This window comes from Chlorocebus sabaeus, chromosome 17, assembly GCF_047675955.1.
Source record: "Chlorocebus sabaeus isolate Y175 chromosome 17, mChlSab1.0.hap1, whole genome shotgun sequence".
Lineage (NCBI taxonomy): Eukaryota > Metazoa > Chordata > Mammalia > Primates > Cercopithecidae > Chlorocebus > Chlorocebus sabaeus.
The window spans coordinates 52782719-52805640 of NC_132920.1; the positions used below are offsets into that span (position 1 = coordinate 52782719).

The 22922-nt window shown below is 41.7% G+C and overlaps 2 protein-coding genes across 2 annotated transcripts in view; both read right to left on the reverse strand.

Moving 5' to 3' along the window:
• The window catches only part of LOC103221354 (glutathione S-transferase A1), a 68517-nt gene that overhangs the window by 34402 nt on the left and 11193 nt on the right, over positions 1-22922 (reverse strand). The gene's annotated exons all lie outside the window — the stretch shown is intronic.
• Positions 12586-21929, reverse strand: LOC140708543 (glutathione S-transferase A5). The gene is made up of 6 exons (XM_073006205.1): positions 21843-21929; positions 18573-18624; positions 17245-17377; positions 15212-15353; positions 13930-14061; positions 12586-13047 (listed from the first exon to the last, which is right to left on the reverse strand). Exons 1-6 carry the CDS (start codon positions 21927-21929, stop codon positions 12925-12927), a joined length of 669 nt encoding a protein of 222 aa, XP_072862306.1. The 3' UTR covers positions 12586-12924.

Sequence of the window (22922 nt, forward strand, 5' to 3'; positions counted from 1 at the left end):
CTTTCACATTTTCAGGTATCTTCATAGCAATGTTCCACTTTTCTGGAAGCAATTTCTTGCATTAGTCCATTTTCACACTGCTATAAAGACATACCTGAAATTGGGTAATTGATACAGAAAAAGGGTTTAATCAGTTCACAGCTCTGCAGGCTGTAAAGGCTTCTGCTTCTGGGGAGGCCTTAGGAAACCTACAATCATGGTGGAAGATGAAGCGGAAGCAGGCACATATTCACATGGCTGGCAGGAGACAGAGAGAGAACGGGAAGGTGCTACATGCTTTCAAACAACCATATCTCATGAGAACTCTATCAGAAGACAGCACTAGGGGAATCCAAGACAGCTAAACTATTAGAAAACACCCCATGGTGCAATCATCTCCCACCAGGCCCCACCTCCAACACTGGGGATGACAATTCAACATGGGATTCAGGTGGTCACAGAGAGCCAAACTATATCGAGTGTCATTTTATTTTCCTGTGACTTATAGCCTGGACAGGTCTCATATCCGGATCCAAAAGCAAGACATCACTGAAGCTCCTAATCTTTCCTTTATATTTTTCCCCAATATTAAACATTTATTGCAGGACATTGTTGACTTATATTCTAATGGTGCTATACATATTAGCTGGGTTCCTTTAGGTGCATTTTAAAAACTAGTTATAAAGGCTGGGTATGGTCACTCACACCTGTAATCCCAGCACTTTGGGAGAGGGCAGTGGGAGGATCACTTGAGCCAGGAGCTTGAGTGCAGCATGAGCAACATAGCAAGACCACGTCTCTACAAATATAAACAAATCAGTCAGGTGTAATGGCATGCACCTGTGGTCCCAGCTACTCGGTAGACTGAGCTGGGAGGATTGAGCCCAGGAGGTTGTGATTGCAGCAAGCCATGATTTTGCCTCTGCCCTCCAGGCTGGGCCATGGAGCAAGACCCTGTCTCTAAAACAAAGCAAAACAAAGCCAGTTATATGCTGCAGTAATTATTTTGTTATTCTATCAGGAATTCTGAATTTTAATACTTGAGAAGTCATGTAGTCCACAGATTCCAAGCCAGAAAATATTTTGCCCCCATACCGCAGAGGACATTCAATATCTGTAGTCCTTCTTGGTTGTCACATCAGGACAGAAGGTGCTGGGTACTACTTCAACATAGGTAGGTGGAGGCCAGTGATGCCTTGGAACATCCTATCATGAACAGGACAGCTCCTGCACCCAAAGAATTACCCAGCCCAAGGCGTGCCAAGGGTAAGATGAGAGACTTTTCCTTAGCCATTTTCAAGGTTTGCTGTGAGTTGGTTGAACCCTAGATAGAGAATGTGACTTGTCATCTAGCTAATTAATGGGAAAGACTGAATCAGATTCTAGTTTTCCTGACATTCAGAAACTGATTTATTCCTATTAAAGTATTATTACAAGTATTATTACAAGTAAACCTTAATTTTGAATTTTCACAGCTATAAAGTATTACAGTTGCTTATATACACATTGTGTCTACACTAAATTGTGAGGTTCCCAAAGAGCAGAGAGGTCTCACAGTATGTTTTAGCACAGTGTTTTGCACATGGTAGTATTACAATATCACTGATACTTGGATAGAGCACATAGTAATGCTAGACATTTTAGCAGTTGCAGAGATTTCTATAATTTCATCTTTTGAACTTCCTTGATGAGAAAATCAAATGATATAGAAAAAATTAAATAGAAAAATTAAATAACAGATTCAAGATAATGGATCAACCAATCCTGATTATCAGACTCAATTTTCTACAATTTAACAGAATTTTTTTTTTTGTGTACCAACATATAGCATTTTATTCTTATTATGAAGACAATTTAAATTTATTACAGAAAATTGAAAAAGAGAAATACAAAAAATAAAGCAAAAATGACTTGTAATCCTACTATTAAGATATAGCCACTAACTTTTAGTATATTTTCTTCCAATTTTGTGTGTGTGTATGCACATGTATGTACATACTTAGGACCAGACTGCATGTGTTAGTTTACCTCTTGCCTTAAAAAAACAAAAACAAAAAAACTAAACATTAAATCCTATTTCCTCAACTTCAAATATTCTTTAAGATAATATTTCTTTTTTTTTTAAATTTATTTATTATTATTAAACTTCAAGTTGTAGGGTACATGTGCACAACGTGCAGGTTTGCTACATATGTATACTTGTGCCATGTTGGTGTGCTGCACCCATCAACTCGTCATTTACATCAGGTATAACTCCCAATGCAATCCCTCCCCCCTCCCCCCTCCCCATGATAGGCCCCGGTGTGTGATGTTCCCCTTCCCGAGTCCAAGTGATCTCTTTGTTCAGTTCCCGCCTATGAGTGAGAACATGTGGTGTTTGGTTTTCTGTTCTTGTGATAGTTTGCTGAGAATGATGGTTTCCAGCTGCATCCATGTCCCTACAAAGGACACAAACTCATCCTTTTTTATGGCTGCATAGTATTCCATGGTGTATATGTGCCACATTTTCTTAATCCAATCTGTCACTGATGGACATTTCGGTTGATTCCAAGTCTTTGCTATTGTGAATAGTGCTGCAATAAACATACGTGTGCATGTGTCTTTATAGCAGCCTAATTTATAATCCTTTGGGTATATACCCAGTAATGGGATGGCTGGGTCATATGGTACATCTAGTTCTAGATCCTTGAGGAATCGTCATACTGTTTTCCATAATGGTTGAACTAGTTTACACTCCCACCAACAGTGTAAAAGTGTTCCTATTTCTCCACATCCTCTCCAGCACCTGTTGTTTCCTGACTTTTGAATGATCGCCATTCTAACTGGTGTGAGATGGTATCTCATTGTGGTTTTGATTTGCATTTCTCTGATGGCCAGTGATGATGAGCATTTTTTCATGTGTCTGTTGGCTGTATGAATGTCTTCTTTTGAGAAATGTCTGTTCATATCCTTTGCCCACTTTTTGATGGGGTTGTTTGTTTTTTTCTTGTAAATTTGTTTGAGTTCTTTGTAGGTTCTGGATATTAGCCCTTTGTCAGATGAGTAGATTGCAAAAATTTTCTCCCATTCTGCAGGTTGCCTGTTCACTCTGATGGTAGTTTCTTTTGCTGTGCAGAAGCTCTTTAGTTTAATGAGATCCCATTTGTCAATTTTGGCTTTTGCTGCCATTGCTTTTGGTGTTTTAGACATGAAGTCTTTGCCCATGCCTATGTCCTGAATGGTACTACCTAGGTTTTCCTCTAGGATTTTTATGGTATTAGGTCTAACATTTAAGTCTCTAATCCATCTTGAATTAATTTTCGTATAAGGAGTAAGGAAAGGATCCAGTTTCAGCTTTCTACTTATGGCTAGCCAATTTTCCCAGCACCATTTATTAAATAGGGAATCCTTTCCCCATTTCTTGTTTCTCTCAGGTTTGTCAAAGATCAGATGGCTGTAGATGTGTGGTATTATTTCTGAGGACTCTGTTCTGTTCCATTGGTCTATATCTCTGTTTTGGTACCAGTACCATGCTGTTTTGGTTACTGTAGCCTTGTAGTATAGTTTGAAGTCAGGTAGCGTGATGCCTCCAGCTTTGTTCTTTTGACTTAGGATTGTCTTGGAGATGCGGGCTCTTTTTTGGTTCCATATGAACTTTAAAGCAGTTTTTTCCAATTCTGTGAAGAAGCTCATTGGTAGCTTGATGGGGATGGCATTGAATCTATAAATTACCTTGGGCAGTATGGCCATTTTCACAATATTGATTCTTCCTATCCATGAGCATGGGATGTTCTTCCATTTGTTTGTGTCCTCTTTGATTTCACTGAGCAGTGGTTTGTAGTTCTCCTTGAAGAGGTCCTTTACATCCCTTGTAAGTTGGATTCCTAGGTATTTTATTCTCTTTGAAGCAATTGTGAATGGAAGTTCATTCCTGATTTGGCTCTCTGTTTGACTGTCACTGGTGTATAAGAATGCTTGTGATTTTTGCACATTAATTTTGTATCCTGAGACTTTGCTGAAGTTGCTGATCAGCTTAAGGAGATTTTGGGCTGAGACAATGGGGTTTTCTAAATATACAATCATGTCGTCTGCAAACAGGGACAATTTGACTTCTTCTTTTCCTAACTGAATCCCCTTGATTTCTTTCTCTTGCCTGATTGCCCTAGCCAGAACTTCCAACACTATGTTGAATAGGAGTGGTGAGAGAGGGCATCCCTGTCTTGTGCCAGTTTTCAAAGGGAATTTTTCCAGTTTTTGCCCATTCAGTATGATATTGGCTGTGGGTTTGTCATAAATAGCTCTTATTATTTTGAGGTACGTTCCATCAATACCGAATTTATTGAGCGTTTTTAGCATGAAGGGCTGTTGAATTTTGTCAAAAGCCTTTTCTGCATCTATTGAGATAATGATGTGGTTCTTGTCTTTGGTTCTGTTTATATGCTGGATTATGTTTATTGATTTGCAAATGTTGAACCAGCCTTGCATCCCAGGGATGAAGCCCACTTGATCATGGTGGATAAGCTTTTTGATGTGCTGCTGAATCCGGTTTGCCAGTATTTTATTGAGGATTTTTGCATCGATGTTCATCAGGGATATTGGTCTAAAATTCTCTTTTTTTGTTGTGTCTCTGCCAGGCTTTGGTATCAGGATGATGTTGGCCTCATCAAATGAGTTAGGGAGGATTCCCTCTTTTTCTATTGATTGGAATAGTTTCAGAAGGAATGGTACCAGCTCCTCCTTGTACCTCTGGTAGAATTCAGCTGTGAATCCATCTGGTCCTGGACTTTTTTTGGTTGGTAGGCTATTAATTATTGCCTCAATTTCAGAGCCTGCTATTGGTCTATTCAGGGATTCAACTTCTTCCTGGTTTAGTCTTGGAAGAGTGTAAGTGTCCAGGAAATTATCCATTTCTTCTAGATTTTCCAGTTTATTTGCGTAGAGGTGTTTATAGTATTCTCTGATGGTAGTTTGTATTTCTGTGGGGTCGGTGGTGATATCCCCTTTATCATTTTTAATTGCGTCGATTTGATTCTTCTCTCTTTTCTTCTTTATTAGTCTTGCTAGTGGTCTGTCAATTTTGTTGATCTTTTCAAAAAACCAACTCCTGGATTCATTGATTTTTTGGAGGGTTTTTTGTGTCTCTATCTCCTTCAGTTCTGCTCTCATCTTAGTTATTTCTTGCCTTCTGCTAGCTTTCGAATGTGTTTGCTCTTGCTTCTCTAGTTCTTTTAATTGCGATGTTAGAGTGTCAATTTTAGATCTTTCCTGCTTTCTCTTGTGGGCATTTAGTGCTATAAATTTCCCTCTACACACTGCTTTAAATGTGTCCCAGAGATTCTGGTATGTTGTATCTTTGTTCTCATTGGTTTCAAAGAACATCTTTATTTCTGCCTTCATTTCGTTATGTACCCAGTAGTCATTCAGGAGCAGGTTGTTCAGTTTCCATGTAGTTGAGCGGTTTTGATTGAGTTTCTTAGTCCTGAGTTCTAATTTGATTGCACTGTGGTCTGAGAGACAGTTTGTTATAATTTCTGTTCTTGTACATTTGCTGAGGAGTGCTTTACTTCCAACTATGTGGTCAATTTTGGAGTAAGTATGATGTGGTGCTGAGAAGAATGTATATTCTGTTGATTTGGGGTGGAGAGTTCTATAGATGTCTATTAGGTCTGCTTGCTGCAGAGATGAGTTCAGTTCCTGGATATCCTTGCTAACTTTCTGTCTCGTTGATCTGTCTAATGTTGACAGTGGAGTGTTGAAGTCTCCCATTATTATTTTATGGGAGTCTAAGTCTCTTTGTAAGTCTCTAAGGACTTGCTTTATGAATCTGGGTGCTCCTGTATTGGGTGCATATATATTTAGGAGAGTTAGCTCTTCCTGTTGAATTGATCCCTTTACCATTATGTAATGGCCTTCTTTGTCTCTTTTGATCTTTGATGGTTTAAAGTCTGTTTTATCAGAGACTAGTATTGCAACTCCCACTTTTTTTTGTTCTCCATTTGCTTGGTAAATCTTCCTCCATCCCTTTATTTTGAGCCTATGTATGTCTCTGCGTGTGAGATGGGTCTCCTGAATACAGCAGACTGATGGGTCTTGACTCTTTATCCAGTTTGCCAGTCTGTGTCTTTTAATTGGAGCATTTAGTCCATTTACATTTAAGGTTAAGATTGTTATGTGTGAACTTGATCCTGCCATGATGATATTAACTGGTTATTTTGCTCGTTAGTTGATGCAGTTTCTTCCTAGCCTTGATGGTCTTTACATTTTGGCATGTTTTTGCAATGGCTGGTACCGGTTGTTCCTTTCCATGTTTAGTGCTTCCTTCAGGGTCTCTTGTACGGCAGGCCTAGGGGTGACAAAATCTCTAAGCATTTGCTTATCTGTAAAGGATTTTATTTCTCCTTCACTTATGAAACTTAGTTTGGCTGGATATAAAATTCTGGGTTTAAAATTCTTTTCTTTAAGAATGTTGAATATTGGCCCCCACTCTCTTCTGGCTTGAAGAGTTTCTGCCGAGAGATCTGCTGTTAGTCTGATGGGCTTCCCTTTGTGGGTAACCCGACCTTTCTCTCTGGCTGCCCTTAAGATTTTTTCCTTCATTTCAACTTTGGTGAATCTGGCAATTATGTGTCTTGGAGTTGCTCTTCTCGAGGAGTATCTTCGTGGCGTTCTCTGTATTTCCTGGATTTGAATGTTGGCCTGCCCTACTAGGTTGGGGAAGTTCTCCTGGATGATATCCTGAAGAGTGTTTTCCAACTTGGTTCCATTTTCCCCCTCACTTTCAGGTACCCCAATCAGACGTAGATTTGGTCTTTTTACATAATCCCATACTTCTTGCAGGCTTTGTTCATTTCTTTTTCTTCTTTTTTCTTTTGGTTTCTCTTCTCGCTTCATTTCATTCATTTGATCCTCAATCGCTGACATTCTTTCTTCCAGTTGATCGAGTCGGTTACTGAAGCTTGTGCATTTGTCACGTATTTCTCGTGCCGTGGTTTTCGTCTCTTTCATTTCGTTTGTGAGCTTCTCTGCATTAATTACTCTAGCCATCAATTCTTCCACTTTTTTTTCAAGATTTTTAGTTTCTTTGCGCTGGGTACGTAATTCCTCCTTTAGCTCTGAGAAATTTGATGGACTGAAGCCTTCTTCTCTCATCTCGTCAAAGTCATTCTCCGTCCAGCTTTGATCCATTGCTGGCGATGAGCTGCGCTCCTTTGCCGGGGGAGATGCGCTCTTATTTTTTGAATTTCCAGCTTTTCTGCCCTGCTTTTTCCCCATCTTTGTGGTTTTATCTGCCTCTGGTCTTTGATGATGGTGATGTACTGATGGGGTTTTGGTGTAGGTGTCCTTCCTGTTTGATAGCTTTCCTTCTAACAGTCAGGATCCTCAGCTGTAGGTTGTAGCTGTAGGAGATTGCTTGAGGTCCACTCCAGACCCTGTTTGCCTGGGTATCAGCAGCAGAGGCTGCAGAGGATAGTATATTTCTGAACAGCGAGTGTACCTGTCTGATTCTTGCTTTGGAAGCTTCCTCTCAGGGGTGTACTCCACCCTGTGAGGTGTGGGGTGTCAGACTGCCCCTAGTGGGGGATGTCTCCCAGTTAGGCTACTCAGGGGTCAGGGACCCACTTGAGCAGGGAGTCTGTCCCTTCTCAGATCTCAACCTCCGTGTTGGGAGATCCACTGCTCTCTTCAAAGCTGTCAGACAGAGTCGTTTGCGTCTGCAGAGCTGCTGCGTTTGTTATTGTTTACTGTGCCCTGTCCCCAGAGGTGGAGTCTACAGAGACAGGCAGGTTTCCTTGAGCTGCTGTGAGCTCCACCCAGTTCGAGCTTCCCAGCAGCTTTGTTTACCTACTTAAGCCTCAGCAATGGCGGGCGCTCCTCCCCCAGCCTCGCTGCTGCCTTGCCGGTAGATCACAGACTGCTGTGCTAGCAATGAGGGAGGCTCCGTGGGTGTGGGACCCTCCCGGCCAGGTGTGGGATATGATCTCCTGGTGTGCCGGTTTGCTTAAAGCACAGTATTGGGGTGGGAGTTACCCAATTTTCCAGGTGTTGTGTGTCTCAGTTCCCCTGGCTAGGAAAAGGGATTCCCTTCCCCCTTGCGCTTTCCAGGTGAGGCAATGCCTCGCCCTGCTTCAGCTCTTGCTGGTCGGGCTGCAGCAGCTGACCAGGAACGATCATCTGGCACTCCCCAGTGAGATGAACCCAGTACCTCAGTTGAAAATGCAGAAATCACCGGTCTTCTGTGTCGCTCGCGCTGGGAGTTGGAGACTGGAGCTGTTCCTATTCGGCCATCTTGCTCTGCCCCTCCAATTTAACAGAATTCATAAAGATATGGGTGTGGCTCACTGAGTAGACCCAGAAGGACTAAGGAAAAAGGAATTTGGAAAGAGCAAGGTTATCATGCAAGTGTTTAATTGGGCAAAAGACAAGGATTAACAGATAATTGTTGAAACGGGAATGTGAAAATTCACAAGAAGGGCATTATTGTTTTTAATTTTGTTAGTCCTTAATCTAAGTCATCTTGCTTTATAGAACTAAAAGTTCTAAAGACTTAGATTCACCTGTAAGTTCTAGAAAATTGCTCTCAAAGATTTTACCTGCTGTTTGGAGCATAACCACCTTAAAGAAATATTGAAAAGCCAATGGCATCAACACTTGACAACAAATCACAAAGCACTTCCCGAAGCAAGCATTAATGTGTGACATCTACCATCAAGTTGTAAATTAGAATTCTGTTTGGCAGGTATTGGTGGCTCTTTTCTCAGCAGGAGATGGAGGTTTGGAGAAGCAACTGCAGACATGGAACTGTCCAGTTGTATGCCGCTTTTACCAGTCATTGGGAATTCCCAACTCTGTAATCTTGCCAAATGTAAGTTCACAATAACCGTATGTTGATTACTTGTCTAGAGAATGTTACTTTAGCATAGACACCTACCTTTCCTCTGGTGATGATCATATTCTCAGATTACCTAAAATGACATCATCACTGTTTTTTCCCCTCATGGCATTAATTTTTCTACTATCATTAAATTAGCTTTCTAAATTTTTCATTTCTGCATTTCTTTAACGATTGTGAGAGTTGTCAGAGTCAAAAGGAGTCAAAATGCTAGGAAAACTCTGACAAACAGAGCTGAAAAAGGCCATAAAGAGAATGTTCTTACTCTTTTGTATCTGATAACAAAACAAACTAGGAAAAACACAACCTTGAACGAAGGCCATTGCAATCTTATAAAAGAATACTTGTGTTAGGACACTTTCCCATCAACTGCCTGTTTAAACTTGGCCTGGCATTACCCTTGTTATTGATACTTGTAGTGAATGATAAATATTTCAAAATGTTTATTTAATCCTCATTTTTTTCCTATAAAAAAATTTGTCTTTCTTAACTTCCCTGAATACATACATAGCTTACTATGATAAACATATACCCATTACAACGCTTAATTCTCAAATAAATATTTTTTATTTGAAAGGTTCTCTGTTCATTATTTAAGTTGAAACAATGTATCCAAAAGCAGGAGAATGCAGAACTTTTAAACTGTCATCCAAGCACATAGAGAAGGCATTAATATGAGTACAAACCAGATTTTTCTTGTGCCAAGGACACATTTTAAAGTATTTTTTAGTGACCTAGATGGGAGAACATGTGTAATATAGGGAGATTTCTAAGATCAGTATTTACTTTGTTAAAGGCTGTCACCCTTGTGGCTCAACAACTTACTGTGAGGTCCTAATGTGGTTTATAAACTACATATTCATTTCAATAGCTCCCTCCCATTGAAAGGAATAGAGTCAAGTTAAAAACAGCCACTCCCACACATTTCAGGGCCGCAGGACTGCCTACTAGATTCTGAGAAAAATGGCAAGTCATCCTCTTATCACAAGATAAGTGATTAATATGTTCCTTTTCAAGGTTGGCAATAAAAGTCTAACCAAAAATTTCAGCAGATTTTGCTCTCTGTATAGTAGGTCAGTAGAAACTGACTTTTTGAAGATGATCACTATTAATGACTTGGATGTAAGGACTAAGGCAGATGAGAAATCTCTGCTGGGAGCATAGCTGGGAGGGTACGTCTGTGAAGGGCAGGCTGATGGCACTCTGGAAGGCTTCTCTTACTTGTTTACCACATAAAATACAGGGCACCCAGGTAAATGTGAATTCCAGGCAAAGGATCAGTCATTTTTTGTATAAATATGTTCCAAAAACTGTAGGAAACATGTTTGTACTAAAAAACTATTGATTGTTTATCTAAAAATTCACATTTATTTGGGTGTCCTGTATCTTATCCACCAAATCTGGCCACCCTATTTTTATAGTGTTTCCTCTCTGCATTGCTCAAATCACCCTTCCTGGCCTCTGGGCCTTTGCACATGGTATTTGTCCTGACTAGTATACTCTACTCTCAGCTCCTACTGTATTTTCTCTATTGTGTCTTTCCCTACATTAATTTGACAAGATGTATTCAATATCAGATTTCCCTTAGACCTTGAGCTCCTGAGAGCAGAGCCGCCTTCTTATTTGAGTCCTGTCCTTATTGTCTGGGACAAAACCTGGACATTGTAGGAGCTCCTAAAATAAGATAGTTTTAAAATTTACATGGAAAAATTCTAGCAAATACGAAAGTAGAGGGAATAATATAACAAGCTTGAAGGTACCCATGACCTGGATTCATCAGTTTTCAGCAACATTTCTTCATCTCTACCAGGTAGTGGATTAAGTTATGTTGGCTCCCAAGAAAGAGAGGCCCATGTCCAAATCCTTGGGTCCTGTAAATGTGACCTTATTTGGAAAAAGGCTCTTTGCAGATGAAGTTAAGGAACTTGAGATGAGATCATCCTGGTATATCCAGATAGGCCCTAAATCCAATGACAAGTGTCCCTGCAACACAGAGAACAGAAGACACAGACACGCAGAGGGTGAGGTGCTGGAAGCCCCAGGCAGAAAGTAGAGTGATGTGTCCACGATCCATGAAAGTCCAGAAATGCCAAGAGCCCCCAGAAGCTGTAGGAGGCAGGGAAGGATTGTTCCCTAGAGCTTCCAGGTGAATGTGGCCTTCACACCCTGACTTCAGACTTCTGGCCTTCAGAATTGTAAGAAAATGCATTTCTGTTGTTTCAAACCACCCAGTTTGTGGGAATCTGTGACAGGAGCCACAAGAAAATGATGCAAACTGCCACATACTCCCTCCACTACCATGGGATTCTTTTCAAGCGAATCCCAGACAGCATATCATTTCATCTGTAAATACTACTATTCATCTCTAGAAAGGAAGAACTTCCTTTCCAAACACAATCACACTATGATTATGTTTAATATGATAATCTCTTATCATATTAAAATTCTATAATTCCTTAATTTCATCAAAGCTTCAGCATTCTAGTTCACTTAAGTGTCCTATAAACATTTCTTAGCAGTTTGTTTATTTTGGTCAGCATGCAAGCAAGGTCCTTACAAAGCATTTCAAGGATACGAGTCCATTTTTTTTTTTAAATTAATGAATGAATAGAGACAGGTAGAGTGTGTGGCAGTTTGCGTGTTCTCAAAGCCCAGTTTCATATACCTGGGTTCTGGAGGTGCATGGAGCTGTATATGGGTCTGTGCAGGTGTCACTGTCCATTGGTGAAGAAGCACTGGGGACACAGCAGGCCAAGTTCCACACCATGAGCTCACAGTACAGGGGAGCAGACACAGTGGCCCTCAGGTGTTACTAGAGGCTTCCTGGGGTTCTGTGGTGGGCAGAGGACAGCCCAGCACTCCTGAGAAGCAACGAGGTGGTGTTAAGTGTGTCCACTGGGAAGAAGCTTGCCAGGCAGGGCTACCAGATGCACCCAGGCAGGAAGGCAAGAGGCCCCACCATGCCCAGAGGGTTGACTGGGCTGGAGATCAAGGAGTGAGGATGGGTGTGAGGATGCATTCTGTATGCACTCAGGACTCACTGAAGAATTCTGTGATTTTTTTTCCGATTTGCATTTTAGAACAACTACTCTGGTTGTAAATGGAGAAGAGACTAGAGCAAAGTGAAGCTGCAGGTAGGAAGCCTGTGTGTCTGTCTTCTCTCTCACCCACCTCTGCCAACTGTGGGGAAGCTCACTCTAACAGGAGGAGAGCTCAAATTGCCGAAGTCCAGGAGTTCTGAGAGAGATTCACATTATAAGCCCAGTATGTGGGTGGAGCTAGAAAGCACTCCTAATCTAAGCATTCTGGTACAATGACACACCAGGGAAAAATAATTTTGCATATTGTAATTTGTATGTAATTCACATATACCATCTGTATCTTGGCAGCCCAGGCCTGAGTGGCACTGATGGAACTAAGAGAAGGCTTATGCCTGGGTCCCCACAGAGCCTTAAGGAGCAGAGTGAGGAAGAGCCAGGAGCACATGTCTGTAAGGGACAATAGGGTGGCCTGAGAGCAGAAGGTGGGTCTGTTGCTCTTCAATATTTCCTCATCTCCTAGAAAACTGAGGAATCCACAGTAGACAGAATCATTGTTTTGCAAATGCATCAGAAAGAACACTTTTATCAGAAATAAAATGACTGTCCAGGAAAAGAAGAAAATGTCTTTATGCCATTACCCAGAATGGTAACTCTTCTGTGCATACCTGAAAATGTCAGGAGCGCATTTCTACATTGACATTTTAATAGATGGTATGACAAATATTATAAGACAATTCTTGGAAAAGTCAAACAAACCACATAATCTATAGTTTCTTCTTCTTATCAAATTTTTAATTCCAAGGAAGTGGTAAGTTAGGAGGAGATTGGAAATCTGAATTCATATCAGATCCTAATGAAAACAAATCAATTTTAACTAAGTCGACAAATGAGAGTTATTTATTATTTAATTAGCATGTAATTGGAAAGAGTTTATTAGCTTTACAAGAGGCACAGTCCACACACAGGTAAAGCACTTCATTGTTGCAAACTTTGGAATATTGGTCTTGCATGTCCTTGGCCTCCATGGCTGCTTTATTACAACCTGAAAATCTTCCTTACTTCTTCTAAACTTTTCACATCCATGGGAGGCTTCCTGGGGCTGCCAGGTTGCAGAAACTTCTTCACCGTGGGCAGGTTGCTGATTCTGGTTTTCAGGGCCTGTAATTCATAAAGCACAGCCTCAGAGTGAAGCCAAGGCCTGCCACCACCATTAATACCACCCAGGGAATCTGACCCCTCCTGCCAAAGACCAAGCGAGTCCCCTGCATCAGCACCAGCATGGAGGCAGAAACAGACACCCAGTGAGAAATGAAGATAAGAGGAAGGACATGTAGCTCACTTGTATTTTCCCCAAAGATATCGTTCAGATTTTAAGCAGCTCAGTCATCCCTTTCTCATTACATATTAACCCTATCGATTAGTGACTCTTGTATAAGACAAGAAAAATCAATGCGCCTGTGAGATATCAACACAGATCAGTCTCTAAGCAGAAGTAAAAATATGGGGAAGTTAGTTGGGAAAGAGAATAGCTATAGAAAATATAAAGACAAACCATGGGACCACCTTTTCTCAGTGAGCGATACAGTGTGGGGGGCAGAGTGCTGGAGAGCTGTGCACAGAGGAACACAATGTCTGACAGCAGGAGCCGGAGCCCAGGGAGAAAACCAGATGGAAAGGGCCCTGCTCAGACTGACTGAATGTGGGAAGACAAGTGCACATATGGGATAAAGGACATCACAGAGAATTCAGGAACAGAAACCACATTGAAACAGAGGGAAGGGGAGGATGCTGGGCCCTGGGTCCTTCCCATGATAAAAGGCAAAATACTCTCTGTGGGGTAGCATGCACCACAAATTTCCTTTCCATAACAAGAGTGTTTTCATTCCTCAACATTGGAGCCTGGAAGCTGATTTTGGAGACCCTGGGGCACTGAAGGCCTGGAGAAGGCTGGGGTCAAAACATGGTCAGTCCCAGGGCCCAGATATAAGATCCCAAGATGGGAGATGTGGGGCTGCCTCTCTGGGCTGTGAAATGGGTCACCTTCAGCAGAGGGAAGCTGGAGATAAGGCTGGAGTCAAGCTCTTCCACGTAGTAGAGAAGTTCCACCAGGTGAATGTCAGCCCGGCTCAGCTTGTTGCCAACAAGGTAGTCTTGTCCATGGCTCTTTAAGACCTGGAGAATTGGGGGAATCAGATCAGGAACACATGCCCACCCAGGCTGGGACCCCTGCTTCTTTCAGAGCCTCTTCACCCTGACTTTCCCCACCTCTGTTGCTTTACTGCATGGGTGCAGAGATCCAGAGCTTTCTCCACATTATCTGAATGAATGAGAGAGTGAGAAGTGTGACTCTACTCACTCCTCAGTTGGAGCTCAGGCTCCCATTTTCTCTTCTTATTCCACATCGTTGTGGCATTTGCAACACCCACCCAGCTTGCTTCTTCCACATAGGCCAGGGGCATAGCACCCGCCGCCACATGTTATGTCTGCCCCAGGCTCTACAGTGTGGAGCCCTCACGTTCAGGATGTGGCTCTACATTCTGCTCTCTCCCTCTCCAACCTCCCTTGGGCAGCGACTCCACCTTCATGACAACACTCTTCCCCCAGAAGGAGACTATTTCAGAGTCCTCATTTCTCCTTGTCTGCTCTCCTCATTCCCTGCTCTGTCTCCCTGGGATCTGTAGTAAACCTGGGTGAACCTGAATTCATCATCTTTCTTACAGCATTGACTCTCACTCCTGACTGGCACTATGTTATAATCTGTAAGCTGAAGCGTTTACAGGTGAACTGCACTGATGTCTACAACTTACTATAAAATGCATTTTGCAAAATCTTCCTCTGCATCCCACAATCACTCTTCTTTTTAAAAATACCCATCTCTGAAATGCTACAGTATTCTCTGGTTGGGCAATTGGTCTCCCGTCCTCCTGCACATGGTACCAGAATGTTTTCTGATGGATCACTTTCATCATGTTCGTCTTCAATCAAAGTCCATGGGGTTCCATAGACTCAACAGCAACCTCTAGTGTGGTCCAGAGCCTTCCACAGCCCACGTTCTACTTATGAACACGAGATTTTGTTGAACAGATAATTTAATGTTGGGGTCCATAAATTAACATTTTACTGGAAAATTATAGCTTGGGTGTAAGTGATACAATTGCTTCTCCAAGTCTATTTTCATAAAATGCCTAGAGAGTCAGAGCGCTGCATTGGTGTTCAGGAAGTCTCACTGAAAGTGAAGGTCAGTGTCCCAGGAGTGCCCAGCCACTATTTTTCTACTGGCCTCTAAACTCAGTTCCCCAAAACACTGAACAGTTTCACTTACTTTTTCAAAGGCAGGGAAATAGCGGTTTTGAATTTTCTCTTTGACCAAGGCAGTCTTGGCATCTCTTTCCTCAGGTTGACATGTGATCAGAAGAAAGACCATTTCAGTCAAATCTACTATACCTTCTGTATACATATCAATCCTGAAAGACAAGCAAACGGTCAAATGCCTTTTGCCTTAGATTTTACAGGTTTATAAAAACCTAAGAGAATAGAGGGTGAGATGGTGGCAAAGTAATTCACCTCCAGTGAGTGCCTTTTATAGTCTAGTACTTATGCTCTGATTTTTACAAGTATATTAACATTTATGTCTTAAAACAACCTATCAAGGTAGACAGATCTCTAAAGTTTGTTACACACATGACCTAATACAGGAAAAAGAGCATCGGTGGTCACAGTCATGAAAGAAATCTGTGGAATCACTGCCAGTACCCACTGGTGCTGTGCCAAGATTTATCATCTTCATTGTTTGTTCTGTGCATGAACTTAGTGTGAGTCAAATGGCCAAAGACCTGCCCCCTAAGTAATCCTAAAAGAGTCCCTGGCACAACCTTCTCAGCCGTATTTCTTGTCCTCTCTCATCATTTTACAGCTCCCAGGGCTCCTATGCCCCAGATTATCAGTTCTTCCAATTACACCCATGAAACATGTTTCCACAGCCCTCTCCATGTACTGTTGCCCAACTCTGGCCATGTGTGACTTTCTGGAGACCCCACCTAAGAATCCCCTTCACTGGTGAAATTCTCTATTCAGTTACAACCAGTGCAAACTTTTCTTCTTTTGTGTCAAACTGGAGTTTCACAATACTTTTTAAAACAAGAGCTTTATTGATGTATGTGCACATACTATAATTGCAATCTGTTAAATTGTACTACTGAGTGGTTTTTGGTGCATTCACAGAATTCTGTAAAAATCATCACAGTCTAATTCCAGAATTATTCTTATCATCCTGATAAGAACATCTGTACCATTAGCAGTATTCATTTTTCCTCAAGCCCCACTTCTTTAGCTCCAGGCAACCACTAATCTACTTTCTACCTCTATGGATTTGAATATCTGGACATTTCATAGAAAAAGAATCCTATAATGCGCGGCCTTCTGTATCTCATTTCTTTTATGTAACATGTCTTTGTGGTTTAACCATCTTGTAGCTTGCATCAGTATTTCATTACTTTTCATGACCAAACATCGTTCCATGGCATGGCTAAGGCACATTTTTCTCCTCCATTTATTGATTGATGGATATTTGGGTTTATGAGTATTGTTATTTGCATTGTTCATTTATGTAAGAGATGTAGTGTGGATGTATTTTTGATTGTTTTGGGATGTACCTACTAGAGCGACTGCTGGGTCATTGGTAATACTATGCTAAAGTTTTTGAGAAGCTGCCAACAGTTCCATTCAGGATTTATTTGGAATCACGTGGTCTCCTCACAACAGAGAGGAGACCCCAGGGCTTTGCTGGTATTGAATCAATCTGGCTGTTTCAGCCTTCTATCCATGTGTCAAGGTAACCCCAGCATCCTGGGCGCCAGCCTCTGCTAGCCCTGCTCAAGTATTCCAGTCCATATAATTGGTTGGTAATTTAGGCTCCTGGTCATAATTCTTGGAATTACTGGGATCTGAGATTCAGCTTATTTGCAGCTTTCCCTCCCCAGTCCTTCATCTACAGACTCTCAAACATTCTATGCCTTGCCCTACACTATTGGCTAGAGTCTAGCCTCTGAAACTGTGAGTACCTGAATCACGATTCCCTATCCTCCTCAGTTCACAGGGTTTATGAGCGTTTGGAAACTTTGTCAGGGTGCTGGATCCATGGACTGCATCCTCTTCTAGAATCACCCTCACCTGAACCCTCCCCATGTTCACTGTTCCCTCATCTCCATGGGACTCTGCAATACTGGACCCCAGTGTACACGCCCAAGGCCCAGCCTGCTGCTGGTCATGATGCCCTGCCACGGTCCCACCCACTCAGGGAAGGACCTAAATCACTCTGTGTTCTCTGTGGAGGAAAGAACAGAAAATATACCGTACAGGGCTCTCTCCTTTATGTCTTTCCCGTAGAGGTTGTATTTGCTGGCAATGTAGTTGAGAATGGCTCTGGTCTGCACCAGCTTCATCCCGTCGATCTCAACCATTGGTACTTGCTGGAACAGCAAACTCCCATCTTTAGAAAGAAGGGGAAAAAAGGAGCATGAAATGTCTATGAAACCCACCCTTTCAGGATGAAAAAAATGGTTTTGGAAATGACTAAATTTGTGAAAGGAAAAAGAAATTATTGCCTGGAAAGATTTCATTTGAAACAACTTTTTTCCTTGTTTTGTTTTTTGAGACAGAGTCTTACTCTGTCACCCAGGCTGGAGTGCAGTGGGACGATCTCAGCTCACTGTAACCTCCTCCTCCTGGGTTCAAGCAATTCTCCTACCTCAGCCTCCTGAGTAGTCGGGATTACAGGCATGCACCAACGTACCTGGCTAATTTTTGTATTTTTAGTAGAGATGGGGGTCTCATCATGTTGGCCAAACAGTTCTCGAACTCCTGACCTCAAATGATCCACGCGCCTCAGCCTCCCAAAGAGCCGGGATTACAGGCCTGAGCCACCACACCAGGCCCAAACAACATTTTTTAAAAGCTTCCTGTGGTTCTTCTTTTTCTTAAGAAGCTTCCTTTTACTTTTTAATCTTGTTATTTCATTTTTGTTTTTATTTCCCCTCCAGATACATACTGAGACTCTTGTATTTTTTGTGTTGATTTATCTTCATGGATATTTTAGGAAGATGTTGGGACAAGTTACAATAGGACTGGCAACAAGATGCCATTTAAAACGGGAAGTTCGCAGGGTAAGTTTCATGGTGTTTGTAACATTTAAGGCAGGTTCTGAGAGGTTTTTATGTAAGGGTCCCTTTCTCTGCTCTTCAAAGCCTGCAATAGTGCTGCAGTGTTACTTTGTCACACCCCGCCCCAAGAAAGAAAAACCTCAAGGCAATGGCCACATCGATTTCTCCTCCTTTCGACTAGCACGTGTTCTTGCATGTGCTTGGATGGGGAGGGCTGTATGGGATCCTCTACTGATGACCACAGCTCATTCACCGTGTCCCAAGCATGAAAACAAAGAAAGGACTTTCTCTGGGGGTGGGAGATCATTCCTCTAACAAATAGTCTGAGAGGTCTGGTCCTTTCAGCCTGGAGAGAGTTGCCAGACCTGTTCAAGGGGCCACATCCTTTCCATTTTAACCACTTTCTCTCTCTGCACCATGTCCAAATACTACCGCCTACACACATAGGCATTCCCGGCTTCTCAAGCCTCCCTCTGTACCTTCTACTAGATACCCTCATCAGAGGCACTTAGAGATTGATCTTACCATTTCTTAACTTGTCCAAATCTTCTGCAGATTCTAGAAATTTCTCTTCAAACTGGAAGCAGAAACAGTAAATGGATTCTTGTTAGTTCATTCTATTATAGACTTGTGACCTTGATGGCCCCATCTGGTGCATGATTTGGAGAATATAAGATTTCTGAGTTTGGCAGGACACACAGAGGGGTCTGGTCATGGTCATTTGGAAATTTAGACCTAATTCATTGAGAAAAGTGCATGGGTCACAGCACATAGCTGCCCAATCTTCTAGTTCACTTCACCTCCACCCTGATCCCATGAATGTGTATGATTAGGTCATGTTTTGAGAGGGGACATCACTGGAGAAAATGCACTGAGCAGTTCTTCTAGTTATGGTGCTGTCATATCTTACGAAAGCCTGTGTCTCCAAGTGAGATCAGACCACAAGCTTGTGTGTCCCCAGCATGGGGCGTGCCATGGGCTAATGGCCATCAAATATTCTGCCACCAAGGAGCCTCTGCTGTAATTTATATCGCCCCACTTCTTGGGAACCCTGCTAAGGGTGAAATAGGTCGCCGCTGTTGCACAGCTTTAACACTTGTAATTCTAACTCTCTCTTCTGAAGTACATGGAACCCAATAGGGTAAAATTCTCAATTTAATAAAGGAATTAGAGTACCACACTAACATTATTTTTAATGAAAGCCTCTGGTTTCTGATGTGGTTTTGTGGGTTCAATATCACCATTTTCATGTCCTGGCTTCTTGACTTTGGACATGTACCAAATCTGTGTCTGAGTATGCTAATCTATGCAATGGGTATACTTATGGTACCTATGGTATAGGATGATATCAAGATTAAATCGTAAGGCCACACAAACACTTGGAAAAGTAGCAGGTGTATAGTAGCTGCTCATTAAATATGTTATCTTTAGAATTTTGAAACAATACTTAGTTCTTGATCTACATCCAGTAACTTAAACCTGGGAGTAAATTCCACCTTGTCCTGGACAAGTCACTTGGGTGGAAATGGCAGCCAGCAACAAGACTGTCCCAATCTGACCAGAAGCTGTGGGTGGATGCAGGTATTTAATACAGATATGAAATTCAGTTATTACATGATGATGTAGTTGACTTAAATAGGCAGAATATGTCAAACCAAAAATCTAAGCAAAAGTTCTCAAGGTTTTTTGGATTTCAATGTTGTTATGATCTGGTTCCAATCTTGACTCTGCCTCAAAATAGCTGTGTGATCTAGGAATTAGTACTTAAAATCTTCGAGCCTTACATTCTTCATCTGCAAGATTTTCTTAAATGGAATTTTGTAATGTTTTCAAAATGCAAGATACAGGGCCTGACCCACATACATCAAGTAATAAACAGTAGTGGCATTTGCAGTGGCTAATTATACTTTAGGGAGTTCTTTATGGTGAAATGTCAGGAATTTGGGGGTTTCTAGTTTGCTCCATGAAACAGAGTTTGTTGTGGATGTATGATCACACAGGACCAGGATCTAGAGGTCATGGGGGTGCGTGCCAACAATTAACAAAGCGTCCAGTTCAGGACAAACCTAAGGAACGGTGGGTGGTTCAGGCAGGAGGGTGGCCGAGGTGCGGTGGGGTTGGCAAGTGGGATGTGCTTGTGAGGCTGAGGACTGGGTTGTGATCATCAGCCCTAGGGCACTGAGACTCCAGAAGCCTGAGCAAGGTCTGCATTCAGGCGGGATGGAGACCAGAGAGCCTGGGTTCCTCCCAGCCTTGCCCCTCCCTCCCTCCCTCCTGCTGAACTCTTCCTGCCCAGGCTCTGACTACATCCCTGAGCTGCAGAACTGATGTCTGGGTAACAGTGAAACAGGGTGTTCATTTGTACAAAGGAAACAACCTGGAATGATAGTGTTTGGATTTCTAGTGTGATTATTTCTTCATAGGATTGAGAAAGGGTGAGGCTTAAGTCCCAAGCCTTCGTGAAGCAATGGAGAAAGTGCCATCCCGAGGTTCAGGTCCACACGGCGCTGTGAGGCTGAAGGGGCGCGCTAGAAGTTCCCTTCACAGGACGCCACCTCACCTGAAACCCTCCTTTTCAGCTGCCACCTGAGGGACAAGATCCCCTGAGTTTGTCCATGACTTACCCCCGAGGAAAACCCTCAGGCAGTTACTGAGGGACTCTGGTCTGGACTTGGAAGTGTTTTTCTCAGTGACACATCTAGAGGGCAACGCTTAGTGGAGTCCCACAGACACCTCCCAGCGTTTCCTGCTCAAGCATCCAGGAGGATGGCCTGGTAACACTGGGGAATGCTTGGGTGTTCTAGAAGCCTCCGCCCCTCATTTTAACCACGTGTTTACTTGTCTGCATCCCCATAGACATGTAGGCTGCCCCAGGGCAGGGACTGTGTCTGTCTTCTTCACTGTCTATCTCCATGACCTAGTACAGAACCTGGAATTAATAAGTGCTCAACCAAATAATTGCTGTGAATGTAGTCTATCTTTAATAGGTAATTTGTTACAATCCACTTCCTTCCGCCTCTCATTTGTAGTTTACATTTTGCATTTTACCTCTGACTACAACCTTCTTTTAATATTATGTATTTTTATTGTTTTATTGTGGAAATTATGAACAAGAATAAAAATAAACAGAAAAACATAATAATTCTGCTTATACTTCTCACCTAGAATAAATAATTATCAACCAAAACCAATGTGATATCAACCAAAACCAATGTGATATTATATATAGGTGGGCATAAATAAGTATATTTATTTAAATATACTTAAATTTATTTAAATATTTATTTAAATATGCATAAATATACTTATTTATGCCCACCTACTTCTCCTCTTGTAATAATTCCAAGGAAATCCCAGATCCATATGATTAATCCTTAACTACTTTAATGTCTTTTCCCAAAACACATAAACTATTCTAAAGGCAGCCATAGTACATTATCACACATTAAATATTAACAATAATTCTTTCATGTCATCAAATATTCAGTCAATATTCATGTTTCTAATTGTTGTATGAATGCCATAAATTATTTTTTACACTTTGTTTAAATTCTAATCCACTTAAGTTCTACACTTTGTGATTAGTTTCTTAATTATATTTTAATATGTATGCTCTTAGATGAGAAGAAATTTTAACAATTGTTAGGTCAAATCTGTTCATCTTTTTCTTAATTACAGTCCATTTTTATTTAAGGCACAATGCTTCGGTAAGTAATCATCTCATAGTTTCTGTGGGAAAAGTATGTGATAACGCAATTTTAAATCCAACTTAAGATGACAAAACTCAGAACCTACCTCTACTCCAGCTGCAGCCAGGAGCCACCGGGTGGACTCCATTCTGCCCCGTGCATTGAGGTAGTGGAGCTTGGGTTTCTCTGCCATGATAGCAGTCTCCTGGAGGCTTCTCTAAGCCTGAATGAATGCATGAATAATTGAAACCATAGAATCAAAATGTACTTTAGGATGTGTGGTTAAGAACCACCAACAATGCTAAAGAAGAACCTGCCTTCCTCATGACTGGGTTGGAGGAGTTCCTGGAGTGTTTTCTTGGCCCAAATTGTTACCCATCAGTGGCCACCCTCAGATTCCAGTAAACCAGTCTCAAGTCTTCATTGGCTAACTGTGACTTTTCTTGGCAGCCTAAGAGGTGAGAGTATGTGGTAATAATACATGTATAGGAGTTAATGGGAAGAGGAAGAATTCAAGAACTAGTATTTGTTGAAAACTTCCTAATGATCCTTCCTCAATGCTAGTCCCTTTTAATATTTTATATCTTTAACCCTCCTTATAGTACCATGAAATGGTTGTTATCTCCATTTTTTAGTTAATGAAATGGAACATCAGAGAAATGCAATGTCCATCATCACTCCGGTTGGTGATGGACATGAATATCTACACCAAGGACTAAAATGAAGGCACGCCTGGAAGCCAGCTGGGTGAATGCCCTGGGAACCCATGAACTGGCTGTGAACCCAGAGGATGTCACTGACAGGGAGGACCAGCAGGGAGCTAAGTCACCCTTCAACTCTTTGGCTGTGAGACTGCATTTGATCAAAACCAGAAATTAGGCTTCAGACTTGTTTAACTATAGCTAGAAGATCCAAATTGTTTCAACAGACAGAGAATGCTAATCCCTTGCTTCTTTTGGCATTCTATATTCTAACTCTGTGGGGGGCATTTTGTTTTATAATCTGGCAAAAGAGATGCTGCTGCATTAACTTTGCAAGATATAGAAGGAGCTAGCATTTGTTCAACGTCAGTCACTCACTGGTCATTCTTCTAAACTTCTCTTCATTTTATCCTACAAAAATCACCTAAGGTGAATGCTGTAGCTATTCTCATTTTACAGTTAAGGATACTGAGGTTTTTAAAGTA